Below are 25,135 nucleotides of genomic sequence, written 5' to 3' on the forward strand. Positions count from 1 at the left end.
ACTACAGTTCTACAGACACTGTCTGAGAGCGACAGCTTTGCTCCCTTAAATTTGTTGCCCACGTTCATCTCAGGAAGCAAGGCAAGGTAACCAAACAGCAGACAGACAAGGAGAGGACAGACCTATTCCAGACTTGTCCCACTTTGAATTGCTAATAGAGAGTTGCTTTTTTGGATGCTCCCCATACAAAACTACCATATGGAAGCAAGTCTTCTCTGACTTGTGCTTAACTGTTTGCAGGAAGGTTTTACTTTAATTATGGTCAGGGGGAAAATTAGTTCAGTTTACAGTTGCATATTAAGCTGAAGTCATTCTGAATGTCCTAGTTTTTAAGCGAAAGAGAATTGCCCTCCAATTTTTGCACATCTTCAAATTTTGCAATCAAATTATCCCGTTAAAACATGCATGTAAAAGGGTATATAATGCAGCCCCCCACCCAAAAAAAGGGGGGGAGCAATGCTTGGAAAGATGTATATACTAGGCAAAATGCATTTGTTTGTTTGTTTGTTTGTATTCCACTTTTGTCCCTTTGTGCAACTCAGGATGGCTACATCCAGTTCCCAGGTGGTCTCCCCTCCAATCTTAGGACAGTCCCAGTCCTGCATTTCTTAGGAGAAATGTGCTCAGAAATGCTTCTAAATTTCCATGCAAACTTTTCAAAAGAAGAAATCTATTTTCAGGTTGAACTGAACTTGAGACTGGGCCAAGGTCAGGAAGAACTGAACCCCTTTTGGAAAAAATGAGAAACTGAAATTGCGAGTCATCCATCCTTGGGCTCCTCATAAGGAAGAGCTTTATAAACCAAGCTTCAAAAAGAACACCAGATACCTGAAACCAGAAGTTGCATTCTCTAGGAATAGCTTCTCTGTATCATTAGTCCTTGTGTACAAAGTCCTTAAGGCATCCAAAATAACAGCTTTTAGCAGATAGACTAGCAGTAAACATCCAATGCAGTGAAATTCAGGGTGCAAGCCTACATATGTTTAGAAAGAAAAAAAGTTTTACAACTCTTTTACAACTCACAGCAAGTTTTCTTTCTATCTAAACATGTCTCGGGTTGCATCCAATGCCCTGCTAACCAATGTTATCTTCTGTTTTATGCCTTTTAAACTGAAACTGAAACCTTTTATCATTTGATCACAGAGTATTTCCTATGACTGTTACCCTTCATGCAAGATTACACATATTTTTTAAAGGAATGGATTTGTCTGAAATGAATGATCAAGTTCAGTTGCAAAGTCATTAGCCTGTTATTATGAAGGGGGTGTGTGTCTGCATTTGAGAGTATTTTGCTTAAACAGTAAATTGGTGCCCAAGGGAGTCCCTTGAAGTGCTAATGTGCCATGAGAAAAATCTTAAAATAACTCAGCTTCCTTTATCTGAGGGGAGGGAGAACAAAGGAGGGGCCCAGGGTGTTACTACTGAAGCCACAGTCGTGTGAGCTATTTCATAGGCCTATTGATTTAAGAAATTATCGAGCAGCAAAACAGATCTAAAGTTTCATCAGAAGATATATTCGGGAAGATTTTATTCATAACACAGAAGTAATCCTGGTGCTCGTGCTCAGCATTACTGCTGAAGTACATCCAATATGACTTAAATGTAAACTGGTAACCAGAGGTTTTTACTCTTCTTGCCTTGAGGGATCCCTTTTCACATTGACTTATCTTCTGAAGGACCTTGTGCATGTGCCTCGAACCTCTTCATGTCAGAGGGGTTTATGGGACCTTTTCTACGCTGCATTAAGAGCCTCCAGGCTCTTAATCCGCACTGCCAACCTTTGTGAAAATAAACTAGGGGCACTAGAACATCCTCAACAATCCTGAGGAACGTTCAGGGCAGAGAATTCCAGAAAGAATTGACTCTCAGGAAAACTCGCCAGCCCTTACTGATCTCATGGTGGAAGCTCCAACAAACTTTTGAGAAACCTCTGGAATACAGTTTTAAATTGTGTATGACTAGGTTGTTCATGGTATTCAAATATCAGAGAGCTCCAGGCTTCTGAAAATATATCTCAGGCATTGACAAAGAGGCTGGCCTTCTTGCTTGACCTTTTCCCCATCAGTCTCAGATTTCTTATGAAAGATACATTGTTGGACTCTTGCTCCTCATTGATTTCATACATTCTACAAAATAATTGAACTGAAGCTGGTTTACAAAGGCAATTAAAATAGGTTTAAGACAATAAAGCAATATGAGAGTCTATCGTAAAAGTGTAAGCGTTGCAGAAGAAAAAATGCAGCTAGCCCAACAGACCCATTTTGTGGTCAAGGGCCTTTTTCTGCCAGAAAAGTTCCACAGCTTGGGAACAGCCACTAGAAAGACGCTGTTTTAAGCTGGGTTGTTCTTGTTACATTTTAAAATGAGTTTCAAACAGCCTCACTGTTGTCCACCTATTGCAACCCACCCAACCTGTGAAGAAATGTGATCTCTCCACAAGAAACACACAATGCTTGCAGAAACATGATTTTAAATGATGAAATCTGAGTACTGCTACCTGCCCAGTCAGTGGTTATTTGTTCTGTGGTGGAATCACATCATTACAGACTTGGGATGTGCATTTAATTTTAGTTAAAGCAATAACCAAAATGAAATTAGTCAATTTGATTTTACTTATTGCATTAACTCTAATGAAATAGAATGCAAAGAAAATGTAATTTCAGCTTGGTTCTTGTATCACAGCTGCTTGCCCAGAGGGTGTGCATCTAAAGGACAGAGGGCAGGGGCCAGCAGAAGCCAGCAAGACAAGGGGGGGAGGAAGAATCTGGATGACTGGCATCCTTGCTGGCCAATTGGCCCTGCCAGCACCTGAAGCAAGCATGGTGACCCATGTGAGAGAAATCCTGCAGTGGAAATTTGTCTGATGGTTCCCCAGCGAGGTTTCCTACAAGGGCTCAGTACTTTGAGCTCCTCTGTATGCTGCTAACTCTGCATGCAGAGTTCGTGACAGATCTTTCCCTCCAGGAGGTGCACCACAAGCCCTCTCCAAACTCACTCATTCAGTCTTGGGACTTCCTTCCTTAGTTTATTTTTCTTGGGGATGCCTTTGATTGTAAGCTTTGATGTTCACTGAATCACCTCTCTGCCTTGGCAGGCATTCCTACGGGTGATCCTCTCTCCCCTGTTCTTTCTGGTCCTTTCCTTTCTCTAGAAGCACGTGCTTCCTTAGTCAACCTTTCAGTGGTTTGCACATTTAGGGATTGCTTTATGAATTTTCAGATTTGCACAAAGGGGGCAAATCTGAAAATCTGAAAAGACTTCCCCAGAAGTCTTGGGGAAATGCCAGATTTTCCAAAAGTACAAAGTATATTGGAGGGGACCAAAAAGAAAGGGCAGATGAAAACAGCTTAGTCAGACACAGATCTCTGATGGAGAACTGGGGGGCAGGTGGGGGGGGTGCTAGCTTTTTACCAAGGCATAGCATCTCCATTGATCAATCTGAGTTTGCTTGAGACCCTGCAGAGGTGGAGATAAGAAATGCACCAAGTCTGAAAGAAAAGCTGAAAGCTGTATTCCAAAGACAGGAAATTCAACAGATAAGATTATCACCTTGCTCTTCCTAACTGAAAGCACAGCAGGTAGAGATGGGATGCCATCCAGGCTGGGTGTTCAGTTAAAGAGATGCTGAGCAAAGGATTCTGGATGCTAGCCAGTCTAGAGCTAACCAACTGCTTGACCTGAAAAATACTTGCACTAAAGGGAATGTAAGAAAAATACCAGCAAATCTGATCTGTGGCAGTGGAAATAGAACACTGGTAGATATGCAGGGATAGAATAAAGTACCCTGGAAGGAAGCAAGACTGGCTGGAATCTCTGCATAAGAACTCATAGCATTTTGTTTCACATCCCAGTTGTCAAAGCTGGCATTGCCCACCCTGCAAAGCCAAAATATGCAAAACCTTAATTCATCACTGCCTGTCCACTCTAACCCAATCTTCACTCCATCCACCATCCCCAGATGTTTTCATGGTACTCCTAAGTCATACTTTGTTAACATCATGGATGGATTGTACTGGTGCCAAGCTGGGGCCATGGCTCAGTGAAAGCATGGGAAGTCTCTGACCCATAGGACAAATGCATCCTACAGAAGTTCCCCACCTGGGTCAGCAGTTTCTTCTCCAGACGTTCTGCCCAGGCAAACAAAAAAAGTGAGATTTCCCCCTTCTTAGTCCTGAGAAAGAGGGCTGAGCAAAACCCACATGTTCCATTGGACAGGTCATCTGAGGAGGTGAGCTGGGGAATGTGTCTGCTTGTGTTGACGAATGTTTGTGCAGGAATGGTACCTGTGTGTGAATAGGGTGTGAGGAGCACACGGCAGCACTGCTGGCCATTACATTTATCCCGTGCCTTGTTTTCCTTTTGTGGAGTACCCAAGGTGACTTCTATGGTCTTTCCTCTACATTTTTTCCTTGCCACATCACCCCTATAATGTAGGTGAGGCTGAGGCTAGTCCAAAATCATCCAGTGAGCTTTATACTTGAGTGGAAATTAAATCCAGACCTCCTCAGCCCAAGTCCAACACTCTGACCTGGGCAGCACACTACACCAAATGGCCCCAGGGTCCTGGCCTGGGCCTGTTTTGGCCCCCACTGGCTTAGTGCCCCAATATATATACCTTACGAGGGAGATGCAAGGAATCTGCCCAGGGGTGGAAACCTGTCACATCCCTTCAGCTTGCTCCCTGGCTCTGGTCTGCTTTGTAGTGGTCCAGAGCCCATGTTCCTGATGAGCACACCCTGTGTCCATGTTGTGTCCACCTGGAATTCAGCCCATGAACTGTGCAAACAGCTCCCCCTCATGTTCATGTGCCCGGAACAGCTACTGTGTGAGTGGCTAAAACTGTCCCTGAAGAAGGCTGGTTGTGAGGGGCTTGCCGGGAAAGCAGTCCCTTTGGCTACTGTGCAAGCACCATCCCCTTCTGGTGCTAGTTGCAACCACTTTTTGCATAAGCAGGGGTCTGCAAGCATTCACAGACTTCCTTGTGGCTTGACTCACTTTGGAAGACCAAGCTGAGAAAAAGAGGGAGGCCATGTTCCCTCTCATTATCCTGAATACAGTGCTCAACCATTCACCCATTTGGCTTCCAGTGCACAGTAACTGAATGTAGAAAAATCATGTTATCTAGAGCCTTGTGTGAGCCCACTTTTACTCTCTAGCACTTTTACTCTTGAAGACAAAGTGGAAAATAGAGGCCATGTACTGCCCACTTGCTTGGTAAAAAGTCTTCGCCTACTCCATTCTGTTCCGTCCAATGGTCTGGATTGCTACTGTTTAATCTGAGTTTAGTCAAATAACATCCATTGGATCCTATGCAGATTTGGCCCTCTCTCAGCCCACTGATTTCAACTCTTTATGGGTCTTAACTTGTTCCTAATTTTGCAAAAGATTAGAATGAGAAGGACTTTGGACAGGCAACCTGCTTTTAAAGTTGGTGAACAGGATTTAATGAATGGCTCTCCATCCTCAGGTGGAGAGATCACTTCATCCTTTGATACTTGGTGTCCATGTGTGCTTGGAGAAGGAGGCCATGGATGCTTGGAGGAATGGATTCCCACGGGGTTCATCGGAACCCCATTGGAACCTCATCGGAACCCCATTCGGGTCACATTTAATCCTAGTCTTCATCAGTCAAAGGGCCTTTAGGAGAGAGCCTTGGGAAGCCATTCCCAGTCAGAATACACCTTTATTGACCAAAATGGTTGCAACTGCCCATTTTCTGTGTTCAGTGCCAGAGGCGAGGTCTACCCCTCTGCACAGACATCTCTTTGCCATTACGGCCTCCTCCTTCCAACTTGCCTTCATCTGTGTTGGCAGCAAGAAGGTGAATGGCAGCTGCGCCCTCTCTCCAGCAGCCAGATAAGGCTCAGAGATTGCCAGTTGGGTAACTTGTAATCGCCTGGTGATCATGACCTTCTTGAACTGAATTTCTCATTCTTCCAGCAGTGCTTGCTATTCCATGCTGTCTGCTTGGCATGCTAATCTCATTTTTATTTTTATTTAAATGTTACGGCTGGCCTGCAAAGTATATTAAACTATTACCACTAGCAATGTTAATTGGTTGGATGCTGCGCGGCAAATTACTGTATGCTGGAATGATGGGATGTATTGCCGTAACGGTGTTCCCGTTTCCTGGGAATCTACTTTTCAGCCATGTCTTAATGAGTAAAATGAGAGGTTTGGGGGTTTAAGTCTGCTGGAAATGGCATAACCCGGGCTCATTAGCCAACAACCGGTGTCCATGCTGTTTCCTGAAGGCTGCTTTGAGGACATTTAAGGCTCCAGCCCTCATTTGTTCTGCTGGTTTTGACCCTTTCCACACTTTTGGAGTGACAATTGTGTGTGTGGCAGGAAAAGAGGTATCGCCTGCCAAGGGAATCAGCTCAGGCCAGAATTCTCCACTTTTCTCATCGATCTGTAAATGAAGAAGTCTTGTTGTAGTTCTTCACAGGTGAAGGAAAGGACCTCTCCACATGTTCAGGGAAGATGCTGGTCTTCGAGCAGCTTTGACTTGTGAGTGTGGTGTCTGTGTGTGTGTGTGCATGAGTATGCACGCATAATTGTAGTGTACACTCCTGTGCAGCACTGTTTCATGGCTGCTTAAAGAATGGTGGTAAGCAGGAGGCAAATTTCCATGCTTAGAACAATGGAGGGGGGCAGTTGTGTAAATCTCACCTTTACTGTTACACACAAGGCCAGTGGTGCATGATCACTCCACTAAGGTGGGGAATTCCTGGTCTGGGGTCCATGTGCAGCCCCTTGGCACATTCTGGAATGGGTGAATTGGACAATTTCTCTTTTTCCTGCACTTAAATGTTCAAAGTTGCAAATTTTTTCCTTCATGTAGATAAGTGAATCCATAGCAAAGTGAAATTTAAATAAAAGGGGAGGGGGAAGTTCCTGAAGTGTCCAAGGGAAGAGAAAGGACAGTGCACTCTATCTTGTGATGTGTGAACCCACCCACAACACATTCTGGTGTTTTGCCACATGCTTTGTGTGTTGCTTGTTCTTCAGAGCACCCACGGTGAACCAGGGCAATCAAGTCCTCCAAAGGTAGTTTGCTTCCTTCTTGTCTCTCCTTCCTCCTCATTTCTCCAGATGGTATCCCGGGGGCTACTACAGGAGGAATACGTTTTCTCTCCCTTCCCACTGGAAAGCCAGTCCTTTTCCAGTTCATGCCCCTTTCATCCCTTTAATCTTCTCCAGAGATTGCAAAAACTGGCTTGACAGTTGGACATCCCTGATCTTCGTTTGGGTACCTACCATCTCTCCCTTCAAACTGCCACAACAGCCTCCTGGAGGGGCTTCCACGGGCTTCCCATTATGTGATTTCTTTGCCAATTGTGTGAAAGTCTTTGCTAGTCCACCGCAAATTCCAGAGATGGACTAGTAGATCCCAACCTGTTTTCTGCCCACCCTTCTTCTATATGGAAGAGAAATGTAATTGCATTTCAGTCAGACCACAAACTTGCTAACTTCCCACATATTGCTTATCAGTGCACAGGAACAGAAATGATTTCCACTTGCTTCTCTCCCATAAAAAATGCAAATGAAGAGACGTCTTGGGTTTTGATGGTAATGGAATGATTGCCACTGACATGTCAAACCACACATGGCTGGTTTATTGTTTTATGTTTTCTAATTGCCTGTTGGATGAGAGAAGCAGCAAACAGGATGGGGTAATGTAACATAAAACTTTTGTTTTAAAGTGTTGCCCATTTATCCCATGGTGTCATGGGTTTTTTGTTTATTCCTGCTTTTTTGTTTCCCTTTTAGCTGCATTAGTCTCATTAAACACACACCTGTCACATTAAGAACAAAATGGAGCAGCCTTTTGCCAGCTTCTCCAACCAACAGATATTTTCTTTTGATGTTAGCTTTTATATTAATCCAAATGATGGTTTTCCCAAGTTAAATTTGCACTGCAAAAAGCCCACTAAATAGAAATAGTGATGTGCCCAGTACCCATATTTGCAAACATATTGACTCCTTAGAAAATTCTAGAGTTAGTTTTATAAAGGAGAAGGTTTTATGAAAGAGACCAAGGATGACTGATTATTTGGAGAATGATCCACTGACTTAAAGAATCAAAGGAAGAATCAGCGAGGGGAAAGTATGGGGCAAAATGAAATTTTTACTCTTAAAAGATGACTATGAAAGCTGGATATCAAAATGCTGAATATTTGCTTAATGAAAGCAGATAGTCCAGACCACCACTTAACACATTGATGAAATCAGCTCAGGTGAAAACAGGAATGGCAGTGAAACAGCAATTACCGGAAGCAATGGCTGTGATCAGGTTTGGGAGAGAAATGCATGAAAAATAGGAGATTGGGATTTGTTGTTGTTGTTATAACCCCAGTAACCAATGTAAGGAGATACTAGCCAGGAGCAGGTTCATTACTCCTCATCCCCTCCTCAAATTGGAAAGCTCATCAGAGGTCTTCCAGCTTCACAACGAACACCCTGTTACTGTTCCATGAATAGTTCCATGGGTGTTCCTAGCATTTTTGAACCAGGCAGTTTCAGGTCCTCCATGTTTAATCCCTTCTGCAAAGTTCCCATTGTAAAGCCCTTAAACTGTTTTTAGCTGTTGTTTTGCTGCTGCTGTTGGCCAAAGCATTGCATTTTTAACACATGCGCATTGCATTGCAAACATAATGTCACTGTGGTATCATTTCAAGAACTTGCTTGAATCACACGCACAGACGTAAACACTGCCAGCACACATATTTGGAGAAATGGATTGGGTGTTTGTGTTCCCAAAGCTTTAGGTTCGAAAAGGAAACTCTGGATTCATTGTAAGGAGAATTAGCAGTTCTGTGAGTAGTGCAAGCCATGCTTCTGCAGTACTGGAATATTATTTGGAAGGTGCTAAGTGGATGCCACACCATTGTCGATCGAATGCATAATTACTGTAAGGTGAAAATGCTGCACAGCGATTGAGTCTTGCAATTTATTTCTAAAGGAGAGTAGATTGAAGAGAAGGTGAAAGGAAGTTGTAGTATTTTCCTCTGCATTTTTCAGTGTTGTGCATGCAAAAGAAAGAAAGAGATTGCACCACCCAGACCATGCAATCTGAAGGATGATAATGAACAGCATGGTGGGAGATGCCAAGGAGCATGTCTGTGTGGACAAGTGACATTACACCAATTGGGCTTTGGTTAATTGTTTCCACCTAGGATTAAGGGGTTAAGGCTGCAGGCTTGGAAGTAGGTCCGAAAATTTGGTTCTCAGAGGATTCCCATGTCTAAGGATGCTGAGAAATAATGGCTCCATAATACAAATCAGAGCTACTTGTAATGCCCTGTTTGTAATTAATAATGAGACTATTTTGAGCCATTGTCCCAGTTTTGCTCCTGCACGGTCAGCATTCAACAGATCTGGCAGGCGAGTCTGGCTGCTTGGAAACATGACTGCTTTGTTAATAGAAACTGTCCTTTCTTCCCGATGGCTTCATTTTAGGCCAGATTTAGACCAGCTTTTCAGCATTTTTTTCCCATATAAAGCTCTGCCACGCATATTCCTATTCTTTCCAGACTGTCAGTATCATTAGGCTTCATTTACACTCAGGGAGGAGGAAGGGGAGATAAAGGAAGGTGAGCAGGAAGTTAGATCTCCAGGAAGGAGAGAAAGGAAGGTAGATCTCCAAATGGCTTTGGACTTCAACCCTCGCGATGCCCTGCTGCCACTCCCTATGGTCAGGAAGGTTTGGAGTTGAAGTCCAGAATACCAGAAGATCTAGTTTCTGTCCATCTCTACTCTAGATGGCTGCTATCCACAGTCTGGTGGGTGAGATGCTTGCCTCCTTTTCCCTCCGAGAGCTGAAGTTGGCTTGATAGAGCTTTTGATTTCCATTGCCTGTATTTTCATTCCTCTCAGCCAAACTAGGCAAAATGTCACCAAAATGTTTGCTCACATGCCTGCTTCATCTGCGTATTAAGTGGGGAGTCAGATATCCAATGGCAGGTGAGAATAAAGGGATCTGAACCCTCCTTCAGGTTACTTCCCTGCAGTCTCTTTCCCCTTGCAGTTTAAATCCAGTTTGGCTTGCCTCCAGTATTGGACCTGAGCTTTAGGAAAAAGGACTGTGACTGATAGAGCCCAGGGACATAAGGAAAGGGGAGGATTCATCTGAAATCTGGGCAGATGCATGGCCAAGAGTTGTGGTTGCCACCATGATATCGGATTTGGTCCTGGTAAACAGGATTTACTTCTGAACCGAAAGTAGCTCTTTCTGGAAGTTGCTGGCTAATGGCCATCATTTCTTTCATTCCAGAGCTCTGGGACAATACCATGCAATGCCACTTGGAGAAATAAATGGAAGCTACAAGGAGATTGTTCGGCAGAGGTTGTCCCTCTATTTCAAAATGTGTGTTCAGCCATATTAATTAGAAATTTGCAGAACCTGTTTAAAAAAAACACACACACAGAGGGGGGGATGTAGAAGGGTTAGAGAGAGGACACTCATATAGTCATGTCTCTGGTCTCTCTTTTTTTAATTCTAATTGCTTTTTCTCTGTGAATGTAAACAGTGGAGTTTGAATTCATGAGAAGTGCCCAGATCCTTCGAGCACGTGCTGCTCAGATTAGAGCTACACTCACCTGATCATGCACATTGACCTCGGTGGGTCTTACCTTTGAATGGGCAGGCATCGGATTGTGCTGCATCCTTGGCTTCCCCATGGGCTGTGATGCCCTTGCTAGGCTTCTTGCATCGTTACAGGGCAGGTATTCATACCCTTTGCAAAGTTCCCTTCTTTCCATGCCTATATCTTTGTGTGTTTTTCTTGTACATAATTTTATAGTATATCTGCCACTTAAATTGTCTGCAGTTCCCCAAAAACATTAGAGAAGAGAACTGAATTTTACTTGGGACTTAAAGCTTTCATTATACTTATTTGCTGCTCCATAACCTAAGTTAACCTTTCCTATTGGTAAGAATCGGTGAAGGAAGATGTTAAAACTTAGAGGAATTATTTGGTTAATTCTAGGGATTCATGATTTCTATTATTTATTTACTAGATTTATATCCTGCTTTCTTCTTATCAGCTTAAAGCAGCTTTCATCCTTCTCTTCCTGTTCTCAGTCTTATTTCCATAACAACAACCCAATGAGATAGGATGGACCAAGACTCTGTGGCTGGACCAAAGTCATCCAGTTGGGTTGATGGCCAAGCAGGGACTACTTGAGTCCCAGGCCCATGGTCTTAACCACCACACCATACTGGCTCTCTCATAAATTTGATTCTTTCACAAATCATGTAAGCCGGTCCCACTTGTGAGCCTAACCATGAATGTGAGACATTTTTGAGAGATTTTGCAAATAGAAGAATTTGTAATTGGATTAAAAATGTTTATCTTTTAAGAATGTGTGCTTTGAAATGTACATTTAAAAATACATTTTTAACTCATTAGTCAACAGGAAAGAATGAATACTTCTGGGAAAAAAGGCACATGAAGCATGTACTTTACCCATTTGAAATGTGTGTGTTTGTGGTTCAAATGAGCTGAATGAATACAGAATGAAAATAGGGACGATCAGGAATGAACTTCACAGCAATTTTCAGATAATTCAGATGACTTTGGAAATTGTGGGTTCTCCCATTGCTGTTCAATTCAAATATATGTGTAACTTTCTGGGAAAGGTTATTTTATCACAAAGCACCCATGAAAATAGCATTTTGCAGGCATTTTCTATGCTTTAAATTCTTTTCTTATATTCTAATACTTAAATTAGATGTATGTGTTTATTGAAAATAGGAATACATTTGGGGGGAATTGTAAATCCACTTTATGGAGGATAGGGTGTCATTAGCTGTTGGTCACAATAGCTGGGGGAGGCAAGATGTTCAGTGATAACAGATATGGGGGGAAAATCAGCCAACAATACTCAGGAAAAAGTCTCGTTCTAGTCCTTCCTTCCTTCCTTCCTTCCTTCCTTCCTTCCTTCCTTCCTTCCTTCTGTCCTGAGCTTCCTGGAGAGTGGTTGATAGTATCAACCATTTTGCTCATGCAGGGAAAGGGTCAATCTATACCACAGCCCCTTTGAACAATGTTTAAACGCCCTTGACATAAGCACTTGGAGCTTAATAGGGGCCTGCAGCTTCGACTTACAAGTTCACATTTCTAAAGGCTTCCCAAGCACAATCTGTGCTTCACACAATGCCAGTTCTCTAGAAGAACATGCTCCAAGGATAATGCCCTTCCCCTTTCTTGTTACAGTACAATCAAGATGATTGCAACCTATGCTTCAGTCTAAGTAATGTGTTGACTTAATCTGTTAATTAAGTTTCAGTGAGTTCAGCATCCATGCATTATGGGTTTAAAGCAAAACAATACTCTCCTGCAGAGAACATTTGGCAACCTCGATAAAACTGCCCCCATCCCACTTTAAACAGGATCAGAAAGTTTTCTGTTCTTGAATGTTCAGTAATGATAGCTTGGTGGAGCAAATTGTTTCTGAATATTGGGGGAAAGACCTACCTACTTCTGGCAACTCCCACTTCTACTCTGCTCCAAAGGGAAACTGCACAACATTTTTACAGGGTTTGCTGGAGGATATGCAGAAATTCTGCTGGCCTGGATTAAACATTTCCAATGTGGCAGAGTCTGAAATGGATTTTAAGCCATTGTCAGCCAAGCTTCCAAGGGCCCCTTCTCTGTGTTGGTGCTCCAGCTATGGAATGGGCTCCCCAGAGAGGTGCGCCTGGTGCTGCTTTTTTCATTTCAGTGCCAGGCCAAAGCCTTTCTATTTTCCCAGCATTTTAAAAAATCAATATTGTTTTAATGTTGATTTTATATTTTATTGTGGTGGTGTGTCTTATTTATCTATTTATCTCTGTTAACACCACCCTGAGACACTGTAAAGGATGGGATACATTTTAATAAGTAAGTTAGTAAGTAAGTAAGCAAGTGTGGGAGGCATAAGAGCAGAGTCCCATATTACCCAAGTGAGTTACTGGTTTTGGGTATGATCCAGAGTTAGGCGTGATGATTGTACCTTCTTCTCCTCATCCCTGGCATATCTATTTTCAAATGCAGAGAAATGCCGACTGGGACGCAGATCATGTTCATCCTGTCCACAGTGTTGTTTTCTTTCCTCTGAAAGCATTACAGAGAAATGCCTGGTTCGGTTGCAGTGGGTCAGTGCAGGAGTGTGTCTTGTGCTGCTCATGGGCCCCATGCCCACACACCTTTCAGTGCAGCCCCCTAGAACTGACCGGCCTCTTTGCCACCACTTTCCTTCCCTCAGTGATGCTCACATGGACAATTCTTTCCGATAGCAGCCGCCTCAGTCGGGAGCATTGGGGCAAGGGCTGGGAAGGGGCGTGTCACTCCGTTCTCAAGAAACCGCCACGGAGATGCTTCTTTCTCCTCTTCTGCCTCCAGTGAGCAGAGAGCGCCTGCGTCAGCATCATGTGTGTGTGAGGCAGAAGGAGGGGGGGTGACCCCAGGGGTGGTGTCATTTGCATGCTGGAAAGGTTGTGCACCATTGGCTTTATGGTGATGAACCCAGCCAGTGGGGTGGAATGCACAAGCCTCCATTCCGTTCACAGTGGTTCATTCCCGGAGGGAAGCGGTGTGGGAATCAGTCATGTATATTATACTTTTGTGAGGCTCCATGATGAACGCGAGTGTTATACAATAGCAATTGACACGCATAGATCCAGTAAACAACCTTTTGGAGGTGTGCTTCCGTGAGACCAGCACCCAGCCCCAGACAAATCATCTATGCATTGGTTGAGCTTTTGTTTTTCTTTGCTCCAGAACTCTCTGGGCAAATTGAAACAGGGAGTGGGGTGGGAGGTGTTGTGAAGGTCACTGAAATACTTCTCTTCCCCTTCAGCCCTTATACTATAAGGAAAATGCTGTGTATGGTGTGGGGGGTTATTTCTTGCCAGTGAGCTATTAATTTCACATGGCGCTGGAATACAAAATGTCAGGATTGCAGAAATTGGCCCGTGCTTTCTTTTTCTGCTGCTTGCCCTTAATCATTGCACCGTTCAAAACCAGAGAATGCATCTGAGCAGCTCCCTCAAGTTGATTCTCAGCAGCTGTTGACAAAGACATGTGTGAAGCTCTGAGATAGCAGTCCTCACATTTGCATTGAGATCTGCAACATGTCATTGTTAACAAGACACAAAGAACCAAGTCTAGGGGCTTACAGGTGGCCTGATGAGACCAGTAACCGGCTGAAGGCCAGATCTGTCTCTCCAGCCATATGCTGATGTTAAAAAACCAGCCACGTGTTTCCCCTTTGGGATGCATAAAAGTAGTCGTCCCCACCACCCTTTACATTGGCACAAGGAACGGCACACATCTTAAGTCATGCAGGACGCTATGAGATTCATAACAGACACAGTCCTTGATCCAACACAATATTTTCAAATGCCCCGGTCAGTGCTTTTTTACATTGGTTTCAAATTTGCAGAATTATGGAAAGTTAAACCAAAATGGCCCCTGCAGAATCTGTACAATCCAGGAAAAAAGCCGCTGTGGAATCCACTGACTGGATGTATAGGGATGCAAAGCAACTGAATCCCTTGCACATTTGCCTCCCTGAGACCAGACTGCGTCTTGGTATGTGTGTGAAGGGTGCGTATGAGGGGATCCGGGTCAGTGTGTGGGGGACCCCATGCACCGTTGCCCCAGGCTTAAACAGCCTCGCCTCTTTCACCTTCATCACCCTCTGTCCATGGGTAGCCTGCCCACCATTCCAGCCCCTCACCTGAGAAAGCTTTCCCACCCCGCCACACACGGAGGACCACATGAGCAAAAGTCTCTCATTGTTTAGACTGAAGAGAGTAAAGTGATGTCAGGAACTGCAGCGGGGTGAAAGCCGTGTCTCTGCGCTGCTGCAGGTGAATTGCGCAAATGAGTCCAATTGTGCACTTGTGCTAATAAGCACTAATGCCAATGTGCACTTGCACAAATGGTGCATCATTCTCAAACGCGGATGGATGAAAAGCGCCTGACACAAAAAGCTGCAAAACACAAGCAGAGTCGGCATCACCGAATCTGCACTTCTTTAGGAGTTCATGGTGGTGCGAGAGTGACAGCTTTGTAAGGGCTTTGCATATATTTTCTTGAAAAGCCAGGGGTGCTTGCAACGAGGAGCTCAGGAGCATTCCCTTCCAAGAGAAAAGGCAGAGGACTGCACTGAGAACCAGAAATGCAGGATGGTGTGGCAGCAGCATCTTCCCACTGGGGATGCTGGAAAAAGTAGTTTCCCCTGATAGGCAAAAGCACCCCACTTTTCATGTAATTCCTTACTTTAAATTTCTATTTTATTTCATTCCATTTCCATACCACCCAATAGTTGAGGCTCTCTGGGCAGTTAGAGGAGAAGGTCAAAGGGGTAATTCAAAGGTTGGGGTGAAACATGGTTGGGTTTGCCCTGCTCCAGCTGGAAACACTTGAGGAAGGCTACATACTGCTTTGGAATGCCCCCAGGTGCCTGCTTTTACCTACAGGTACCTGGGTATCTGACACAAGCAATGAATAGAGATTTAATGGGACCTCCCCCAGAGGTAACCACAGCCTGCATTTAGAATAATGTGGGTCTACTTGGCAACTTCCTGGGGTAGAAGTTATTACCCCAGGTAATGATCTCATGTCCCTATGGGACAACATGCCAGGAGTACGGAGTATGGAGAATGGATGCCTTTCAGATTTCATGCTGTTCTCGTTTTGTGATATCCACTTCTGAAATCATGACACACATTCTATTTTTATTGAATAACCTTTGGATGAAGCGAGAAAGAATGTCGTATTATAATTTCATAATTGAATATTTCCTTCCCGTTTTAATAGTCATTTCTCATCTTTCCCCTGGAATCTGACAAAAGCAATCAGCGCAGTTAGATTAAAGGACATAAAGATAAGGCATGAGGTAAAGCCTCTTGCTTGGGATTCAGCACATGCACACGGAGGCCCCGCTGCTGCTTCAGAAACCAGCTGTGTCGTGTGTGTTGCATTGCACAGTTAATGCTAAATGAGGCTAATAGGACCCATCCTCAGCCAGTAAACATCCATTGCTCTCATACCCCACTCCTTGTCTTCTTTGACTAGTGCTAAACCAAAGTGTTGTTTGTTTCAAAAATCGGGGGTACCTTGAGATTAGTGTTGTAAAATTGAGCCAACCCAGCCTGCCCCCATATCTTGTTTGGTCCACAGGAAATATTTTTGATCTCTGGAGGAGCTTACAATGATCAGGTGCAGCATGGCTTGTGTCCACAGGTTCCCTTTAACAAATGGGCTTGCCATGGCTTACCTGAATGGAGAGCCAGTGTGGTGTGGTGCTTAAGAGTGCGTGAGACTGGGACTCAGGGGATCTGGGCTCCAGTCCCCACAAAGCCATGAAGCTCACTGGGTGGTTTTGGGCCAGTCACAGACTCTCATCCCGACCTACCTTACTGAGTTCTTGTTGGGAGGGTAAGGCAAAGTGGAAGAAGTGAATTATGTAAGATGCCTCCAGTTCCTTAAAAGGAAAAAAGTAGGCTATATAAATAAACTAAATTGCCATCCCAGTAAGCCACTATGTCTCCTCCCAATGACCCAGAAGGGGCTTCCTGGTCAGGACATTATGGGGGCTGCTGGTTTTGTTGTTGTTTTTTAATGGAGGGGCACCATTCATTTCTCCCCCACAAAGCCTCTGAAATATTGCTATGTTCTACAAGGCAATATAGGAAGGGGGCATGGAAAGGGATATGGGGGCTCACCCAAGCAGTTACTTGGAGTTCCATTGCCACAAGGAGCAATGGAGGAACAAACTGCTCTGCACAGGACAAGTAAGTAGCCAAGTCCATTATGAATTCCTCCTAGCCCAAGAACTACCCCCCCCCCCCAAATTCTGCCTCAATTTCATGACCTCAACTGGGCCTGCAAAACACAGAAAAAAAAGAAGTGGAGTGAGTCAGAAGGGGTCACCCAGGCCATCTAGTCTGACCCCCAGCTCCAGCTGGCTCCGCTCATGACATGCCCACCATGTGCATGTCCAGCCTGACCTTGAACACCCTCAATGATGGGGCTTCAACCACCTCCCATGCAGGTGAGGTGACATTTTTGGTACAGTTTGATTTTTATCCAGGTTGAATTCTTAAACTGCACAGTGAAAAGCTGAGTCTGAATTTCTAACTCTGAAATTAACGTACTCCCCCAGTATCTTGTTTATAAAACTGGCTGGTTGTAGTCAGATCTGAGTCAATGCTATTAAACTGGAAACATTTGTTAAGTAACTGATGAAAGATAACAAAATGCGCAGCAATCGTTAAGACGATCCGTTATTTACATCTCTTGCATATCAGAGTTTTTGTAACATTGACCATTATCTTTTCTTTTCCAAAATTAGAACTGTTCTTTCTAGGCTCAAGTGAATTATTCTCTGTCAACCACAGGGAACAAAAATCAATAGTTTATTCCACTATCCTGCAGAGAATTAGTTTAAAAAAAACTTAAAAGTTTTTGTAGGAAGCTTTTCCAACCACCATTGTTCTTTGGTACTGAATTAAGAATATTTGGAGGCTGTATTTTATATCGCTGCTGGTGCCAATCATTAGAGCGTTGTAAAGAACTTTATAGGGGAGGAAAATGTAGTAAATTTTGCTTCCTACACTGATTTCTTTGTTGTTTTGTTTTTCTTCACTTTTTTTTTTGGGGGGGGGGGAGTTCCAAGCTATTTTAGGACCCATTTGCAAGCCTGTAAATTGACCTTGTTTGCCCAGAGAATTTAAGGCAGAATATAATTTTGGCTGCATGGTAAGTGAGGCTATCATCTGAGGGCACTGTTACTTAAAACTTGCTACTGGAAAAGGAAATAAGAACATAAAGAACAAGTAGAAGCTGCAACCAGATGCTGCATTGTGGAATATGTCCATAGAATGCGGCTCTTGAGTCCAGAGCTATTCCTTTCCAACTCATGTTTTTCCTCCCCTTCCTAAGCCTCATCCATTTTTATTGAGCAACCTCAGTCCTCGGGGGCATTTGGACTTGTTTTCTCTTGGAAGGTTTTTGTTTCCCCCAAAATATTTTCTGTATGTTTGCTTACTTTGCGGTATATGCAAAATATACAAACGTATGAACATGGAAATGATGATACTGTCTTCCCAGTATGGGCTTCTCCAAGCATACAGGTAAGGAAAAAGATAACTGGCACCCAATATATTTTGTTAGCATAAATTAGACTACCTAAAGAGCCCATCTTGGTGGGGTGGGGGGACTCAGAGTTTGCGAGGATGATAGCTGGTCTCCTTTTATGGTGACTGTTCTGCTTGAACAATTTAAAAAACTGCTGATGTTTGAAGTGGGGCTGAGCTGAACCCCATTTATAAATGCTAGGAAGTCAGGAAGCAACATTCCCATTATCTGGGGGGGGGGCAGTTGAAAGTGCCCCCCTCCCCGTGTGAGATGCGTGCCAGTGATGATGGCTTCATCTCTCCTTACTCCTCTCTTTGTAAAAGCCAGGGAGTAGGACCAGGTAGGCTGGGTTCCTTCCTTCCTTCCCATGCCCACCATTACAATTAAAGCTGCCAGAAGGAGAATCTAGCAGGAAATGCACCAGAGTCCCTAAGACAGGCTTTCCTTCCACTGTGGAGGCAAAGTCATTGCAAATGTCTTGCCAGGTTGTTGCCTGTTGCACTAAAACAGACTTCCTTCCTTGTCCTGGTGCAGTCCTGCGATTAAATCTGTCTACCAGTTTTCCAGAAGTTGTTTTCTCCCACAGAAATCTCTTCTGTTTTTCTACTTCACTCTCAGGCCCCTTTAGAATTTGTGTAGAAGGTCTATTTGAGCTTACTTTATCATGGCAAGCTAGCTGAAGATGCCTTGAATGAGTTCCCCCATCCCTTTCTGTCAGGATCCCTTCATTGTGAGTTAATTGGTGCAAGGACACCTGAACGGGGTGGGGGGGACCTTTCAGGAATTTTGAGGAGTGACCAAATTTTTAGAAGACTCACGGCATTTCCCAGGAGATTCTGTATAGTCCTTTCTTAATCTTACAAAGACACACCACTCACCGTCTTTATTGGTGGGGTATGAGGACCTGAGAGCCTTGTTTCAGTTGGCAAGTTGGTGGAGGAAATTTTGGCCGTGGTTGTCTGGGGCTCATGCCCCAATTACGTAATGTATGTATAACACTCTTGCATGGAAAATTTCAGTAAGACACATGGCATGAACATATCAAAGAGAACTCTGTAGAAAGTTCTTTCTGTAAATTTGATTTGTAAATTTTGGAAATCTTGTAAGTCTGTATATTTGTAATTTTGTAATTTGTACATTTTGAATTTTCTAATTTCATAATGTTGCAAGTTTTGTAACTTTTGTAACTTTTGTGGTATGTTTTTATTTAAATTTAAAATTTCAACCTAAAATTTTTTTTGAATAAGTTTTATTCTAAATAAACCTAATACAAAGAAAAACTAAAAACAACATCAATCATCAGAAACATCAGACCTGCTGGGTCAGCCCCCACATTTTTTCTTTTTAAGTTAACTTATGAACATATTTGAATCTATGTGAAACCCCGTTTCTCTAGCCAATAATGAAAAGAGTCCCAGGTTTGATAGAAGTCAGTATCTTCTTTCTCCTTCAGTGGCAAAGTCAATCTGCCCATTTCTGCGCAGTCCAAGATCTTTTTTAGGATCAGTTCATCGGGGGGTGGTTCTTCACTTTTCCAGTGTTGGGCAAATGCAATCCTTGCTGCAATAATTACATGTAAAATCAAGTGCATTTCTTGTTCGCTAATATCATCGGGTATAATGCCTAATAAGAAAACTTCAGGTTTAAAAGCTAAAGACTTTTGTAACATTTCCTCAAGCCATTTATATATTTTTAATCCAATACTTTTTCACATTATCGCAAGTCCACCACATATGATAGAAGGTACCCAATTTATGTTTACATTTCCAACATCCATTTGACATATTTGGAAACATCTTGGCTAGTCTATTTGGCAACAAATACCATCTATAAAACATTTTATACAAGTTTTCTTTATATGAAGTTGCTAAAGTTACCTTAATATTTCTCTCCCGCAGCTTTTGCCATTTTTCTAATTCAATATTATATCCAAAGTTTTGTGCCCACATTATCATAGTTTCCTTAACCTGTTCATCTTCCATTCTCCTATCTAGTAAGAAGTTATATAGTCTTTTAATCATTTTCTCATCTGATTTAAGCATCACCAGGTCAAATGCTGTTACATCCTTATAAAAACCCCACATTCTATAGTCTTTAGCATATCTCAATTGTATCTGCACCTTGTGCCACCAAGAAATATTAGATCCTTGTTCTTATATTTCTTGATACAATTTCAATCCTCCATCATTATCCAAAATGTCATCATATCTTACGATCGCTTCAAAGTTCAATGCATTTGGATATACAAGAGCTTCCATAGGTGAAACCCATCTTGGTAATTTATTATACAGTTTTGTCTCTAACTTTTCCCACACTGACATTAATGATTTCCTAATATAGTCACTTAAAAAAGAACCATGTACCTTACACTTTTCATACCACATATAAGCATGCCAACCCATTTGCAAATCATGCCCTTTGAGATACAAGATTCTCTTATTTCTTAAGGTTATCCATTCTTTTAGCCACGTTAAAGCAGAAGCTTGATAATACAGCATCCAATCAGGGAGACCAAAACCCCCATTCTCTTTAGCCTCCTGAAGTATTTTTAGTTTAATCCTTGTTTTCTTCTTTCTCCATATAAATCTCGAAATTTGAGAATTTAAATCATCAAAAAAAAATTCTATCAATTTTTATGGGAATCATTTGGAATAGAAACAAAAGCTTTGGTAATATTTTCATTTTAGCTAGCACTATTCTTCCCAGCTAAGATTAAAAAAAAAAAAAATCATCCTATTTGTAATCCAAATGCCAATGCTCTGCTCCGCCCTTGCCCTTGCCCTTGCCCTTGCCCTTGCCCTTGCCCTTGCCCTTGCCCTTGCCTTTTGGAATCAATAAAAATGTGCACTTTTGAATGCACACCATTCAAGCAGAAAGAAAAATGAGAATGAGAATGATGGTAAGATTCAAAGTGGAGTCCAGTGAGACTTGACAAACTCACGCTCGCCTGGTTCTCCTGTCCTTACAATGTGATTTAAACAAATATTCACAGCTTTTGTTTACTGGGGAATGGCATGCCAGTATTGTGTATTTGCTTTGTTTTTGCATATTAAGTCCAATTGCTTCTTTAATTGGCTTCCACAAATATATGCGGCTTACTTCAACATTTGATAATTTCAGCATTTATGGGAGGAAAGCAGTGTTTTGCTGTCTTAGATCACTGGCCCCTTAGAGGAGATGGCAGACAGCTTGACATGCTTTGTCATTTCTGCACTGTAATTGACCCATTTAAAACAAATGTTCTTTATCAGCTCTTTGGCACACATTTTAAAAAAAGAATGTGGCTTGATCTTGCTTTATATCTGATTTTTTTTCCATTTCGTGGAGATCAGATAAAGGTGTTTGATCTCAGCGTCATTTTGAAAAGTAGGCGTGTGCTTATATCTTGGTCAAGTTTACCAAAAGAAACAAACTGCACAATGAATATTGCATAACTAGACATGCAGTTAAATTAACTGGTTTTGATGAGCTTGCATTTCCAGTCTGGATCCAGCCCAGGTGGCTAAGGAAGTACACGAACCAACTAGGGCAGCCACGTACAAGTGCTGTTCCTGGGGCCACATCTGCAACCCCCACAGAGAGCTGGGCCCTACCATTTTTTTCTTCCCACTTCAGGGAGAGATTCTGCAGTTCCAGAATTGCTGTTTGCCTGCTGCTAGTAGCAGTGGGGAAACAAAAGCACAATGATCATTGCTGTGGGAAGGCAAAGGAATTCCCTTGCAACCCCACCCAGCAATCTCTAGAACTCTGTGACTATCTTTGCACCCTGAGATAACCGCAAGTGCGTGTGTCCCCAGACCCCAGCCCACAATGCATGTGGATGTCAGTGCCGATATGGTTGTGCTCTCCTGCACTTGGACTCCCCTGCTTTAAGGCATGTGCAGTCTTCAGATATTTCTATGGGCTGAGGTGCTTTCGGACTATCCTTATCATATTTTAGCATCCTAGGTGATGCAGAAGGACCTTAAGGACTGTGATACCTTCATGAGTGTAGGTGTTACATTAAAGCATCTTTGGATGATGATGATATGCAACTCTTTTCTTTCATGTTACAATTCTTTACTGATGTTTTATTCTTCTCTCTTGTGCTTCATTTACATGCTTTCCTTGGTACAGCTCACCATTTAGGAATTGAATTCATGGGTAAGTTTCCACATTTCCTTTCCATTTGATGTTGTTGATATTAACATTCTTCACATTTTATTGCGTTGTATTCTATAAAAGAATTTCAGGCTCTGTGAAGAATCCCAAGCATGACCATGATTTGTCATGCTGAGATATTAAGTAGCAGTCTTAAAATGGTTTTATACTTAGAATTTTGATTCAAAGTAGAAGTATTTTATTTGTTTTGAAAAGTAGTTATCAGGCAGTAAGCAGGCATCTGGAGCTCAAACTGGTGGGATGCTCCTTAAGTCATCATTATTCTTCTCCAATTGCCCTCCTTGGGTTGCTTTCTTATTTCCAAGGAAAAGCTAAAGGGTAGATAAGAGAACATCACAACAACTGATGACCACTTTGAGCTGAGGAAGAATTGGCGGGTTAAACACCCTCTCTTTGCATCCACTTTTTCTAATCTGATCCAGACAGGCAGGGAAAATATGTTGACCCTTAGAAAGTCTTCTTGAAGATAAATGAGAAGCTGTAGCATAAAATAAAGCTTTTCTTTTTGCAATAGAAGGATTGATTGAAACTCAGCATTCCCTATGAGGTCACAGCCTCCACTGCAGTCCTAACATTTTAGCCCACTAGTCAACAGTACATATTTAATAAAGGCCATGTTTGGAAGGATGAGTGACACTCTTTTGACAGTGCCCAAACAGGGATAGATGTATTCTTGGGAGGGTGGCCATCAGCTCATTCTCAGGGAAGAAGTAGAGAGTGGGCGAAGCTGAAAATGTGTTTATCCAGTGAAGTTCCGCCAGTGCTGAGAGCAGAGGATGGTTTTGTGCAATGGTGCATCTCAAGTTGTGGCAAAGCAGAGCATCCATGGTATTTGGGTGGGGGTCATCAAAAGGAATCCTCTCCCCTCTGAAAAAGCATACCTTGTTTTACAGTGACCCATGGTTCCTAGCAGATACGGGGTTTGATGAGCAGCCCCGCTCCCGCAAGACTTCCCATGCTGGTCTTTTTAATTCCAGTGGACCAACCCTTTACCTCTGCAGAGAGGAGCAATGCTAATCAAATTGGGGAGGGTTCACAATTTAGAGACCCACTGGGCAGCCTACTTTCCCTATGGAATGATTGAACAATTGAATCAGACAGACTCGGCACAAACACACACACACAAACACACCTGCTGTTCTATTGTGTTTCAGTTTTGTTGTTAACGATTCTTTCAAACCCTTGAAAAATGCAATTGGCTTTTTGAATGACCTGATGGGTTTATGCAGGTTTGCCTATCACTATTGAGAAGAGCTCAAAACCAAAAACAGAAAAAGAGCTAAAAAAGAGAAAGGTCTCCCTTGCTTTATTCAATAAAGGAGAACCCGCACAAATGGTCACACACACACACACACACACATTTGCAATTCCACAGTGGTTCCCCAAAGCTCTGTCCCCAGAATATGAAATGACCATGGGCTGTAAAGATTTGAAATAAAAATAGAACCAGGTCTGCAACATCTATTTCTAGCCTTTGGAAGAGTGTTTTCGCCTTGTTTGGAGGAGAAGCAGAAGCAGTAAAATGCCTGTGAAATCATGTGAACCCTATAACAAACATCAAGTATGGATCTTTAGACAGGCAGTAGAACAAGCAAAAGAGGAAATGGCTAAATACACCGGGAGCTAAGAAAGCTGACAATGTACTGGAAAGCCAGATCAATAACAACAGAAATCATGTTGTTCGAGTCATGCAATAGTTAGTATGCCATGATTTTGGTAGCTTGCTGACAGAACTGCTAGATTTTGCATTCTGTGTAAGTACTTGAAAGGCAAACACGTAGCAAGGGAAAGCCTGACCAGCATGTGCAAGAAAACATCAGAAGGAGCCAGCTCAAAAAGAGATTTGCAGTGTGAATATTTACCCGGAAATATGTCCCAGTGACCTGGTTTGCACAGCATGACAACCCACGGTGGTGGATTGCCACCTTTGTTCCTGTCAGAGTAGTTTGTTGTTTTGTATGAACCTATGTGGGGGTTGTTAGTGTGGGTTGTCAGCCATGCACGAGTCAAACTGAGAGCCCACGACTTGTTGGGTTGTTCAAGGTGGCTTCTTCTCAGGGTGGCTTGTCATGACATCTGAAGTCAGCAGCATGGGTACAGCCTGACCTGTTTGAAATGGCAGCAGAGATACCAGGGGAGAATGGTGAAAGTCGTGGGCCTTCCTCACCATGCTGCCTGCCCTTCCTTCTCCACCTTGGCACTTCATTTGGCTGTGATTGGGTCCGTTCCTTTACGAGCCAAGTTAGCACCTCTAGGCAAGTTATACATTTACCTCTGGGCAAGCTCATGTGCACCCAGTTGGGGATCATGGCCCTTTTGGAAGGAATCAAACTTCCACCCTCCTGTTTGCATGCTGAAATCTCCCTGCCATGCGAGAAGATATAGAGAAGATTAAGAAGAGTCCTCTCCAGAAATTGCATTCCTTTAAAGGGGGGAAACTGCTCTTCTCTGGAGAAAAGAGCATTCTGTTAAAGCATGCCAAATGTAGCAAAGCATCTAACACGTCAGCAAGCCAAAGCCCCCGATAAATCAAATAGGCCAAGAGCTGTTAATGAAGAAGATTATGTTTTTGGAATTTAAAAAAAAAAAACCTCTGAAAAATCTCAGGCAGGTTAGAAGGTCAAAAAACAGTCAGACAGCAATATGGGAAACCCTGAAATATATTAGCCTATTAATATAGGAGCAACTCTAAATTTTCTCAGTGGAGGAATCTTTGGAGAACTGAAACAGTATCCCACACCTGGAAACACAACCGTGGCAGCAGATGCATATCAATGCAAGAAGAAACTGCAAGTTAAAGCCATATTTATTGTTGAGTCAAAATTTAAAAATACAGAGTG

General features: G+C 42.8%; 1 protein-coding gene across 3 annotated transcripts in view; it reads left to right on the forward strand.

The window, feature by feature from the left end:
* The window catches only part of NRG3 (neuregulin 3), a 575,245-nt gene that overhangs the window by 455,236 nt on the left and 94,874 nt on the right, over nucleotides 1–25,135 (forward strand). For 2 of the 3 annotated variants that reach the window (XM_044420021.1, XM_044420020.1), the window contains exon 4: nucleotides 22,256–22,277. In XM_044420021.1, the coding sequence (XP_044275956.1) occupies nucleotides 22,256–22,277 (22 nt within the window). Of the gene's footprint in view, nucleotides 1–22,250; nucleotides 22,278–25,135 lie in introns of all 3 variants that reach the window. The other variant, XM_044420018.1, reaches the window with a different exon arrangement.

The sequence above is a fragment of the Varanus komodoensis genome, unplaced genomic scaffold (assembly GCF_004798865.1).
Source record: "Varanus komodoensis strain SLA01 unplaced genomic scaffold, ASM479886v1 scaffold11, whole genome shotgun sequence".
Classification (NCBI taxonomy): domain Eukaryota; kingdom Metazoa; phylum Chordata; class Lepidosauria; order Squamata; family Varanidae; genus Varanus; species Varanus komodoensis.